This window comes from Cryptomeria japonica, chromosome 7, assembly GCF_030272615.1.
Source record: "Cryptomeria japonica chromosome 7, Sugi_1.0, whole genome shotgun sequence".
Taxonomy (NCBI): domain Eukaryota; kingdom Viridiplantae; phylum Streptophyta; class Pinopsida; order Cupressales; family Cupressaceae; genus Cryptomeria; species Cryptomeria japonica.
Window position 1 is genome coordinate 488,034,080 of NC_081411.1, and position 13,066 is coordinate 488,047,145.

At 37.1% G+C, this 13,066-nt stretch overlaps 1 protein-coding gene across 2 annotated transcripts in view; it reads left to right on the forward strand.

Moving 5' to 3' along the window:
- Nucleotides 1-9,822: 9,822 nt before the first annotated feature.
- The window catches only part of LOC131065754 (uncharacterized), an 84,739-nt gene continuing 81,495 nt past the window's right edge, over nucleotides 9,823-13,066 (forward strand). For both annotated transcript variants that reach the window (XM_058000384.1, XM_058000385.1), the window contains exon 1: nucleotides 9,823-10,067. In XM_058000384.1, the coding sequence (XP_057856367.1) occupies nucleotides 9,972-10,067 (96 nt within the window). In that variant the 5' untranslated portion in view covers nucleotides 9,823-9,971. The remainder of the gene's footprint in view (nucleotides 10,068-13,066) is intronic.

Below are 13,066 nucleotides of genomic sequence, written 5' to 3' on the forward strand. Positions count from 1 at the left end.
AACTAAATATCTTGGGGTAGATATGCAATAAAAGTTCAAATCAATCCATTGTTTATTTAATCCAAAAACTTCTAAGCATTTGCATAAGAATATCCAATCTGCTTTATCATCAGCCTTTTTAATATCTAGTTTGATCATCATACTTGGTTGCCTCTTACTTTGGATAAAATGGATGGCCTCCTGGACAATAATGACTCCATCCAAAATAGACCCTCCTGGCACAAAGCTAGATTGTTCTTCTAATATGATTTGAGGCAATATTATTTTTAAAATATTTGCTAAGATTTTTACTAAAATCTTATATAGTGTGTTGCATAAGGATATCAGTCTGTAGTCATCTAACCCTCTTGTGATCTCTTTATTAGGTATCAATACAATAAATGTGTTATTTATTTCCTTTAGGAATCTCCCCCCATTTCTTGTTGCCTCTAGGGCTTCCACCATCTCCTGTCCTAATATATGCCAACATTTTTGGTAGAAACCACCTGGGAACGCATTTGGACCAAGGGCCTTATTTGGATATAATTGGAATAGGGCAAAATAAATCTCTGATTCTGCAAACTTCTCTATAAGCTTACAGTTATGAGCCCCTGAGATCTGAGAACGAATACTAGCCAACAAATCTATTTGATTAGACAAATTGGAGCCCTCCCAATTATTAAAGATTTCCATCAAATAGGAGACCCCTTCTTTAGAAATCTCCTATGGCTTATCTAATACCAAACCATCTTCTTCTTTTTTATACTAGAGATTCTATTTGTTCCCCTCCTCACTTTGGTTCTAGCATGAAATTGTTTTAAAATTTTGTCTCCTTCTTCCAACCAAGTCTCTCTGGATTTTTGCCTCCAAAAAATATCTTCTTTGGCCAAAAGATCTTCATACTCAGACATTAACATCTTTTCTTTCTCATATCGGGTTGTGTCCATCCTATCTTTAATTACTTCTTCACTAATTGCAGTCAATTCCTCCTCAATCTCCTGTCAATTCCTCCTCAATCTCCTGTTTCTTTATGAAAATATTCTTGAAGTGTTCTCTGTTCCACTTCAATAGTTTTTGTTTTAGGGTCTTTATTTTGGATACAAAGCAAAAGAGTTTGGACCCTTTAAATCTTGCCTCCTCCCACCATCTTTCAATAAGTTCAAAAAATCTAATGTCCTTCATTCACATATTCTCAAATTTGAAGGGGCTGTTAGAGGGTTTCCATTCCTCGACAATGGACAATAAAACTGGGAAATGGTTTGAACATGCTTGAGCTACTACTGAAGAACTCATTTCCACCTAAAAGGATAAGAGATCACCTCAAAAAAAGGACCCTATCTAGCCTTTGCAATATAGGTAAAACCTTTCCGCCTGTTATTCCAAGTATAAATGTCATTATTTGACCTAACTTCAATAAGGCTATTCATATTGACCCAATTTCTAAAGTCTAATTGAGGTTCAACTTGAATTGTCCTTGGCTGCTCAGAAAAGGGAGCTCGAGTCCACTACCATGCCCTTCCTTCAAGAGTTGATCGGAGGGGATGATGGTGGGGCTCTTGTAGCCAACAATGCCATTAGTGATGAACAACAATTGCCCCTGGGGTCTGGATGCAATGTCAATTCTGATATTCCCGGGGAGATGAATATTCCTCCCATCTTGTCTGTTTTCAAAACCCCCTTGGACACCAAGGTGGAGTGTGAGGGGCCACAAGATCCTATTAGATCCCCTGATATTACATCATGTGCCTTTGATGGGGATAAGGGTCCTATCACCCTCCCCTCCGACCAAGCCTTAGGGGATGATCATGGTATTGGGCTTTGCTCTAACATAGGGATTGATGTTGATAACAACAATTGAGGGGAGAATCCTTTCTCCCCAGAAACTAGAACATTTGATTTTGGTTCTACCAGTGTGGGACATGATCTATCAGTGAATAAATCCAAGAAAAAAAGGAGGAAACAGTCCCCCAAGACATCTAAAGATGTCTCTATTAGGAAAGAATCATTGGGCCCTAAACAACTTTCAGGATTTAGGAAAAAAAGAGGCAGACCGCTCTCAACAGTTGTATTTGATGCTAGCAATCTCACTAATCATAAAGAGTGGCCTAAGTGTTTTGAGGGGTTTAAGCCCTCCATGGATACTTCTGACTAATTCTTCTTATGCTGAAGGCCATTTCATAAAACATTAGGGGCTTGGAGGCCCCTGATAGGAAATATGTTGTCAAAAGATTCTTAAATATGCATAGAGATGTTGATTGCCTTATGCTTCAGGAGTTGAAATATGTTGGCTTTAATTTAGAGATTGGCCTGAAATGTATTTGGAGGGAGGCCACTCCCTACTATACCAACCATCCTAAGGGTAGAGGGGGATCTGCAATTTTATTGAATCCTAATTGGGCAAATAAGGTTACAAAATGGGGACAATCCCCCTATGCAAGGGTTGTGTGGGTGATCATTCAGACTAATGAAACCATTTTTGGCATTTGTTCAGTTTATGCCTCTAATGATTACCGAGAGAGAGGAGATATGTAGGAATGGCTATCCAATCTGGAGGATATACCTTGGCTCATTGGAGGTGATTTCAACATGGTGGTAAGTGCACAAGATAAACAAGGAGGGTGTGAATTTGAGTGGAAAGGATTTGAGAGATTGCAATGGGAAAGGATGACTAATAAATTGAGATTGATTGACCCAATAGCGGGGAAAAAGGGAGCTCTGAATTCTATCTGGTACACTTGGTGTAGCCATCAGCAACATAATAAAAGAGTCTATTGTAGGCTTGATAGATTTTACTTCAATAAGGAATTTTTTGACATTGTTAAGAATGATGATGGTGTTCAATATGCTGTTATCCCGCACACTATCTGATCACCATCCTATTATGATCAAGTTGAGAATGGCTGGGAATAGTGAGACCTCACCAAATATTGCCTCTGCTTTCAGATTGAATACTAGTTTACTTTTGGATGAGGATCTCAAATGTGCTTTGTGTCTTGTTAGAATGTTCAATATATATGGCAATCATCAAATGTCCAACATTGACAGATGGAATCAAAATATAAAAACCTGGACCCTACTTTGTCAGACTGTGGGTAAAAAGAAGGCCAAGGATGTCAGGGCTATTGAGATACAACTACATAATGCTCTCTACTTGGCTGAGATGAATTTACAAAATGACCCTGAAAATGGCTCCCTAACCAACCAACTTATTGCTGCCAAAGTTGATCTCAGGAGGTTGCAAAATTAGATAATCAAAGGGTGGAGAAATAGGGCTAAGCTTAACTGGTTGGAGACTGGAGATAGAGGCTCAAAATTTTTCTTCTAGATGCTTAAAATGAAGCAAGCTAAGGAAAAAATTAGCACCATCTGGGATAAGGATAAGGTCTTTTCTGACCTTGCTGAAATCCTTGAATGTTTCACACTGTTTTATAAGGATCTGTTCTCTGCTGAACTGGTTAAGGATGAATAGGATAATTCCAGGAAGATTGTCCAATCTCTTGTTCCCAAATTGATTGGCAAGGAGGATTGTGTGTTGCTAGGGATGCCAATAACAAAAGAGGAGATTAGTAATGCTATTTTGGCCCTTAATAATGATAAATCCCGAGGTCCAAACGGATTTCCAGTGGAGTTCTATAAGGAAAAATTAAGTTGGGTGGTTGATGACCTACACTCACTCTACACCGAGGCAATTCAAAAGGGCTCCCTGGGGAAAGACATCAATCAAGGACTTATCAAATTAATACCTAAAGAGGGAGACAAAACCTTGCTTAAGAATTGGAGACCAATCACACTTTTGAATGTTTCCTATAAAATCTTGGCTAAGTTGATTGCCTGTAGATTGGAAAAGATTCTTCCTAGAATTGTTAGCACTACTCAATCTGGGTTTGTTAAAGGGCGATATATTCTAGAAAACCCAATTACCTGTTGGGAGTCACTCCACTGGGCTAAGGAATCAGGACAAAATGGGGCCATGCTTCTTATATATTTTGAGAAAGCCTACGACATAATTGAATGGGAATATATTATTCAGATGCTCCATTCATTAGGGTTTCCTACTGAATTTTGCAGAATGGTTAAAACTTTGTTAAATGATGCCAATGCTTTTGTAGAAGTTAATGGTATAAGATCTCCCAGCTTTGCTCTCACTAGATCAATTAGGCAGGGATGTCCCCTTGCCCCCACAAATTTTGTCCTTGTTGTTGATGCTATGTTCTATATCCTAAAGGATTGCTCTATCACTCCACCTGTTAAAGGAATCTCCCTCCCTAACATAAATGAAATTGTTAATATTCAATTTGCAGATGACACTGCAATTTTGCTTAACCTAGAAGAGGATAACCTTGATGCACTTTTGAAAAATATTGAACTCTTCTGCCTAGCATCTGGTAGTAGAATTGCTTTGCATTAATCCAGTCTTCTTGGCTGGGAGGATGACCTCCCATGTTGGTTCTCCAAATTCTCCCTCAAGTGGTTGGGCCCAAGATAGATTGTCAAATATCTTGGCATCCCATTTTCCATTCTACCAAATCTGAAGGAGAAATGGGATTGGGCAAGAAACAAAATTGATAAGAAGCTCTCCAAATGGAACATAAATTTTCTTTCCCTTGCTGGAAAATTCCAGGTGTGTCAAAAAATCCTTGCATCCTACAATATATACTTCTCCTTTGCTTGGCTTTTTAGCAACTATCAATTCAACCATATCCAAAAGCAGATCAGAGACTTCCTATGGTCTGATGGTAAGGGAACTAAGAAACAACATGCAGTCAAATGGGAGTGGTGTACTATGCACAAGTTATTTGGTGGTATGGGGCTAAAAGATTTGAAGTTGTAGGGAATAGCTCTCGCTTCTAAATGGATACTTAGGGCCATGGAGGGTAATGAACCATGGAAAGTTCTTATAAGGCACAATATTCAAAGCTTTGTTTCTAAGAAGGCAAAGAAATGGAAATATCTTCCCATATTGGACCTCCTTATTGGAAACTTTGATGTGGCTCCTTCAGGGTCTGATATCTTTAAATCATTATGGAAGGCTTGGGGCTGTGTGAAATATTTGGTTAAGATCAGTATAAATGGTAGTACACAGGGACCTCTTGCTGCTAACAGATCAATATGGTGGAATTTCTATCATAATGAGAAGCCCTTGGCCACTCTTCGAGGATGCTCTGCCATAAAGTGGCACAATTTGGGCATCAAATGTTTTTAGCAGATTTTTGATAATAGTCATCTGATTTCTTGGGAGGATATATCTCTCAGGTTTGGTATTCCCCTCTCCCATGGCAGAACTTATAACATTATTAAGGTAGCTCTCTCCCCTGTTCTCTCCCTTCCTTCCACCCCCCTTTTGCACTCCCCCACCTCTGCCTTATGTTGGACTGATGATACCCCTCTCCCTTCCCTTAAAGCTAAAAGCATTTACTCCTCCCTCACCGAGTTTGACTCTATATTCTTGCACTTAAACAAATATTGGGTCCTAAACTGGGAACCTAAGGCTTGGAAGGACATCCTCAATAGATTCTGGATGGGACCTAATGAACCTAAAAAGAATTTCTTTGGTTGGTGTTTGTTACCAAATAAGCTTCCTCTAAAGGATAATGATGGTCTTTTTTTCTGCAGTAACATCAGTAGAGTTCCTGAAACTGTGAAGCATGTTTTTTTTTAATGCCATTTTGCAAAAGAGATATGGATATTATTTGGTTTCAATTTGGAATCTGCTTATTTTGCTTTCATTGATGATGTTCTAGGCTATATCAAGGGCGGTGGGAAATTAGCAAACATCTTTTGGTCTTGCTTTTCCTTGGAAATTCTTTGCCTTATATGGAAGTTTCATAATGACGATATTTTCAAGGGCAATTCCAAGCACCTCACTAAGTCTCTTAGGAGACTCATTTTTCACTCTGTATCTGTGCAGGTTACAGTTGTTCTAAAGCTTGATGCGGGTAAATTTGACAAATGGATTGAGGATGGATCTACTATTGTCTTTATTCGTGAGCTCTCACATGGATTTACCTAGGAGAGAGATGACCCTGGCAAGGCTGCCTTTGAGCAAGCTTTGATGTCCTTTATGCGACTTTTGGAGCACAGGCAAATCCAAATGGATGCTATTCAGGAGGAAGATGAGTAGATCCGAGACCACACTACACATTTAGATGGATGAGTGGAGGTGTGGATGGAAGAGGAGTTGGGTTGGGTTACATGGGTCCCCCCACTGGGAGACAACACCTCACCAGATACCGACCTGTTGTTCCTATAGCTTCTATTTCATGTGTTTTTGCCTATTGTCTCGATATGTAGCTCTTTTTTGCATATATATATATATATATATATTTGTAAATATGATGTCTATTTGGCTTTGCTATGACTTTGCACCTTGGAGGTGCTCTTAAACTGTAATTTTTTTGTATATGCACCTTTTGGTGCCTCTGCTGTTGCTAGGCACAGTCTGATATGATACTTTGTATTGGTGTTCTATGATATTTAATCCAAAAAGTCTATTTAAGGTTGCAATTCCCTTTGCACTCCACCCCTCTTATTTGAAAGATGCAAGATGGAATTAAAGTCCCCTCCTATGAGTGTATGTGGAAAAACATTGTTGTTGACAAATTCATTGATGTCATTCCATAGTTCCTTTTTTTTATCAATTGCAGTGGGATCATAAAAAGTGATCAATAAAATTAACACTGCTACTAATACTCCTAACAAAACCACCCATCCAATTGCTCCTTTGTATCAGAATTTCAAAATCTACTTTCATAGGATTTTAGAGAATAGCTAAACCTCCAGAAGCTCCCACTGCTTGAATTGCCTGCACTTCCCAAATCCATAAACTCTTCTTAAATCCATCCAGCTCCTCCTTGTTTAGTTTTGTTTCTTGTAGTAAAATAACCTCAGGTTGGATCCTTTTAACCCCGCGCTATACTAAGCGCCTCTTGTTAGGGGCATTGAGGCCCCTAACATTCCAAGTTAGTAGCTTCATGACTCCTTAAGAAGGTTCTTTCCATTCCCTGCATTTAACATTGAAGTTATCTTAGTTTGATCTATGGCAAATCCATCTTTTAGTCTTAGTTCAGCTAAAGACTTTCTCCCTCTACATTTCCCTGTTGTTTTCCCACTGTCCGATTTGTCCTTCTAAGGGCAACAAAGACATAATCCCAAACATTCTTCCCCCTCCTCATCCTCCTCCCTTGAAAGGGTGGTCTCTCTATCTAGAGGAAGATCATGTTCCATTTCTTCATTCCCTATATTTTCCAATACACTCTACACCATTGTGAAGTTAGCTTCCCTAAGCTATACTAAATTGAAATTTCTTGATGTGGGTAGACCTAAAAATTCACATACTGCTTCTATCTTTGTAGGATGATTTTGAATCCTAATTTTCCTAACATTTTCTCGCTTTTGGATCTATTGGCTTTGATTAGGGGATCTCCTGCCATCTCTCTAGACTTATGATTCCTTTCTAGCTCATTTTGTTGATCCTCTACGAAATCCATACACCCTTGATTGTCTGATCCCAATCTTCCATTCCCATCGAGGAGAGACATTTGTAAAGTGATTTCTTCATTTAGAGCCTCACTATCTTTCTTTAATTCATTGAGTTCCTCTAGGCTCGACACCCTTTATGATACTTTGATCATCCTCTAGCAAGGACTTCTCATTATTCTCCAAATCCTGGTTCAATTGTTGACTTAAAGCTTCTAGAGATTCAACAAAACCATTGACATCTCTACCTATCTTCTCGGCCACCTCTGGACTAGCCCCTCGAGTCTTCTGATCCAACACCACCTCTTGAACAAACTAAATGGTAGGTTCATTCTCCCTAACCCTAGTGAAGCCTTGAGATTTATCCACAACCAAATTAAATGGCATTATGATTGCCCTCCATCTGGGAAATCAATTCCTTTCCCCTTATCTATTTTGTCTATATTCATTCTCTAAGCTTTTTCTAAGGTTATTGGATCCTCTCTCCCAAAATTATTAGTAGAACTTCCATCTTTCATGGCTTCACTTGTCAAACATTTTCCAGGGGTTTTATTCTTCATAACCTCAAATTTTTGTGTCCATTTACCAAATTTAGACAAAATTTCTATCTCCTTGTAAATCCCCATGTCTGAGTCGATATCAACATATATGTTTGCTATGTCACTTGATTTTCTATTTAAAAAATCTTGGTCAATGCCTAAAAAGGCTCCTAGAGCATCACCGATCCTAACCAGGGGCTCTTCATTCCAAAATTCTATTGGGAGTCTAACTAAGCTAATCCAGATTTGTTTTTTGTTGAAAACATGTTTAGATGGATCAAAAATAAGGTTCAAGTTTAGTCTATAAAAGCTAGAGCCTTTGAAAAAAACTAGAATGCCATACAAAAGTTCCATTTTTATATTTAAATCTATACATTCTATGAAGAAAAAACCTTTTTGCGGGGGTCAAATATTCAACTTGCTTGTAAAGGATGACCTCCACCAATCTATGATTTCCTCCTATGAACCACTCATCTGACACTATTTGACAAACAAAGCTCTTTCCTTTAATTGTTCTGCAGTCAACTTTAGTAAGTTTGGAGGCAAGATGACCACTTTGCTGCTGATTTTCCTAACCGAAAGATCTAATTTTTGCTCGGCTCCTATGAATCGGGTCTAGTTTAGGTTTCCATCCTTGAAAAGTTTCTGTTTCTGTTTCCATGTTCCTTTATGAAACCTATCCATATTCTTATTTTGTCGATTGCTCCCATGCTTAGAACGAATCTGTGAAGACCCTCCTTTGGCCCTTAAACCCTCTATCAGAGTGAAAGTTGCCAAACCTCTAGTTAGGGTTTCCCATAGCTTGAGATCGTGTATCTTGAGGCTGTCTAACATCGATTGGAATTTTGTTAGCTCTCGAGGCGATACCATTTTCTTGAGTATAAGTCGAAACCAACTCGCTCCCCTTCCAATTGCGATCCAGCTTCTGCGAAAATTCATTCTCCCACCACGACCGTCGTAGCAGAGGCCATTGGTACCCCATTTTTTTTATTCATAAAATATTTATTATCTAATACAAATAAATTAAATTAAATTTAAAAATAAATCAACAATGACTAATTATAATTTTAGAATAAGTTAAAACTAAAATCTAGATTTAAAAGCAACTTTCTATTCTATTTTATTCTTTTTTGCATGCAAATTATTTTATATTAGAATTTTTAAATGATTAGTACATTAAATAAAATTAAATATATAAAATACCAAATAAACATATATTAAATAAAAAATCACTTTTAAGAAGAAAAACAACTTAAAATAAAAAGGAATTTGAGCTTGAAAAGTAAAATGCATATAAAAAGTTTCTTGTAGTTATGAGATTTTTATTGTTTTTTCATCCTATAATTGTTTATCAACTGAAAGCTCACATAAGAAACACAAAAATATTTATTATCTAATACAAATAAATTAAATTAAATTTATAAATAAATCAACAACGACTAATTATAATTTTAGAATAAAATAAAACTAAAATTTATTTTAGAATAAATTTAAACTAAAATTTAGATTTAAAAACAACAATTTATTTTATTTTATTCTTTTTTGCAAATCATTTTTAAGAAAAACAACAACTTAAAAGAATAAAAAAGAATTTAGAATATTTCTTGTAATTGATGAGATTTTTATTACTTTTTCATCCAATGGTGGATCTGAGTTGAACTTGGTAAAGCTATGCTTTCCACATAAAAATATGCCATAATACTACTAAAGCAAGTAATAATAATAGAACTATAATATAATAATTATAATAATATGAGAAATTGAATTCATTGCTCCCTGTAAACTAGACATAACATTATGAAGACTAGTAATTGAATTGGGCCCACAAGAAATGGGAAGAGGTTGGAGATGCGATTGGGGAAGCAGAAGAATAGGACAATAGGACGCGTGACTCGTTTGCTTTACCTCGAAGGATTCGATTTTCATATTCCAAGCAAATGAGGTGAAAGGGAAGGAGAAGGGGAGGTAGAGCGAGTAATGAAGGGTGCAAACAGAAATAGAAACATGAATGGAAGTAAAAGCGATTCGCAGGACCTTGCAGACGACGCCGATTATGCAGCTTCACAGCGGCAGGTCAATGTTTTCCTATTTAATTTTTTCTTTGCTGCTCCATTTTCTATCCGTTTTGCAATTGAAGCCGTGAGAGTACATACTCCTCACTTTATTGCAATTTTTTCTTTAATTTCTAAACTCTTGGCCACATCTTTTGCTTTTGAATAAAACCTGGGGGAACGGCTGTCAGACAAACAAAAATGTTATAATAGAAGACCTCATTATCGAAGTTTTCTTCTGTCCAAAGTTTTACAATGAGTTGATGCTTGAATTTTTTTTTTTTTTGCGCAGTTTTCTCACATCTCACTGACAACCAGGACCTTTATTTATTAAACACGCTTCTGAAATTCAATGTGTTTGTGCTTTTGTATATACGATTGGGATCATAATTTGTGATCCATCTACTATCAGGATGGAATTAACTTTTTTCAGGTTAGGAACACAATTCTGTTGAACCCCTGTTCTAAAGTTGTGGACTACGTGTTTTATGGTCAAGAAGACAATGGGTTGATCTGCCCCATGTAGACAATGCGTTGCAGGAAGCTCTAATACAATTGAGAAAAGAATTTTCATTAAAAAAAATCGTGATTTTCCCGGCTGTTTGGGCCATACATATGGAGCTTTTTTAGGCAAGGATGTTCCATTCTCTTTTGAAAACATCTTTCCGCACTGAATTTCCCTTTTTAGTTTCAGTGAATTTGAAAGAGTGTAGGCCTTTTAAAGGCAGACGTTTCTCCGTGGTTGACTGCCATTGATAAAATTTCAACCTTTGAAAGAGGCAGACAATCAGGGTCGTCGGACCATTAATGAGTGCTTTGTGTGGACAAGCTGAAATTATGGATCATCTTCTCTTCCAGTGTCGGTCTTTCAATGATATTGGTTGATGGGAATGATGAAATTTGTTTTTGGTTTCTGCAGAGTCTTTACTTGCACTACTGCAGTCTTGGCCAGGAAAAAATAACACTGTACTATTGTAGTTACTGTAGAATGCTGCTCACTCTTCAATCTAATCGATTTTCTGTACAGAAAGAAGTACAAGGATTTTCATCTTGGAGATTTGAGGCAGCTCATTCATGAACAGGTCCCACTGTTAAGTAAAGATGAATGAGACACGCATTAATTTCATCATCACTCTGCTTGGTTGTTGATTGTTGATAATTTGATCGCAATTACAGAGGAAACTTGTTGATAATTTGATCGCAATTAATGGATACGGTTGCAGTGATTCTATAGTGATGGCAGTGAAGGAGAATCATCAGTCTACTTGATGACTGTATGAAGTGAAGTGGACATGGTTGCTCCTGCAGAGAGAGCCAAGTGGCTAGGTGGATTTTCATATGCCCTAGAATGGTCAAGTCTACTTAAATCTAGCTGTATCATTAAAAGATGAATTGCTGTGGAGATTTAAGATGGTTTTGCTTTTGTTTTGTCGATTTCATTTATGATTTATCTCATCAAATGCTTCACAAGTTGGATTTTAATTTTGATTATATTATTGTTGCTGGTCATGTTAATAATTAACTTGCAAAGAGCTGAATTGAGTCAAAATTTTAGGTCACTCCCATGATATTGTCAAAATACCAAAAATGATCCATGATATTTCATTTAAATACAAAAAGAGAAAAACCGTTTTTAATCCGTTTTTACCACAAATTTCCCGCAAACCAAGTATTGTTTGAATTTGGTTAGTGCATGCATGATGGTTAACATTTTTTTGTCATTAATAAAGAAGCTACTCTCTATGTTCTTGAGCTTTCTACTCTCAAATGCTATAGGGTGTCTTTCCATGTCAACAACTCTCCAATCCCCTGTCTTGAAGCATAACATTCTAAAACAAAAGGAAGTGAAAAGTCTTGAGTAGCTTAAACAAGACATGAGCTCATTACCCCCTTGAGCTTGTCAAAAGCTCTTTATGCTCCAAGAGAAGGCTCCTTTCTTCGTCAAATCTATCAATGGGGCTGCAAGTTGTGAAAACCCCTTAACGATACCTCCTATACTAGTTGCAAAGACCCACAAATCCCCTCAAATGTGACAAACTCCTTGGTGTAGGCCAATCTTGGATCATCTTGATCTTTTCCTTATCCATGGTGATCCCTTAGGTGCTATTCTTAAATCCCAAATATAACATTTCAGTCAAATCACTCTCACTTGGATGCCTTGGTGTAGAATTAATGCTGCTCAAGTATGCTAGCACCTCATCTATGTGCCTCAAATGATCCTCCCATGTTGTATTGAAAATCAAGATGTCATCAAAGAAAACCAACACAAACTTTCTCAATTGCACAATAAATACCCGATTCGTGCATGATTGAAAGGTGGTGGATGCATTGGTCAACCCAAATGGCATGACCAAGAACTCGTAGTGCCTATAGTGACATTTGAAGGCTCCATCTCCCTGTTGCCAGGTGCATGGAAGCCATCCCACATCTTGTGTCCTCTTAGAGTCAACTCTAACTATTGAATCCTTCAGTGCATGGAATAGTATACCCGTTAACCGCTATAGCATTATGCCCTTTAAAATCTTTTGTCTTCAACCCCATCTTAGCCACCAACCCTTCATCAATGAAGTTGTGGGCGAACCCACTATTGATCAACACTGTCACCCTTTGTCCTTTTAAAACTCCTCTAATACAAAAGGAGTGATATTTAAGTGATATTTAAGTCCTCTTGAAAGCACTTTGAGTGTATCTTCTGAAATATCCTTCTTTCTCCTCATGCTCCAACTTCTCTACCACAATTTGTAATGTCCCTAAAATTTGAAAGAAATTAACCAACACCCCTCATACATCTACCATAGAATCTTTATTATGCAAGTAATTGGTAAAATGATGAATGAATTAAATGAATGATCAAACGATCATTTATAGAGTTACAAGATCGATGTTTCCATTATGAAACAATTGATAACAGAGGCAAAATTAGAAGCATAGAAGCATCTAATATTTGCACTAAGATACAATATTGACCATTAAATTAAACATAAGGAAATAATACTTTAATACCCTCCCTTAATGGTCAAT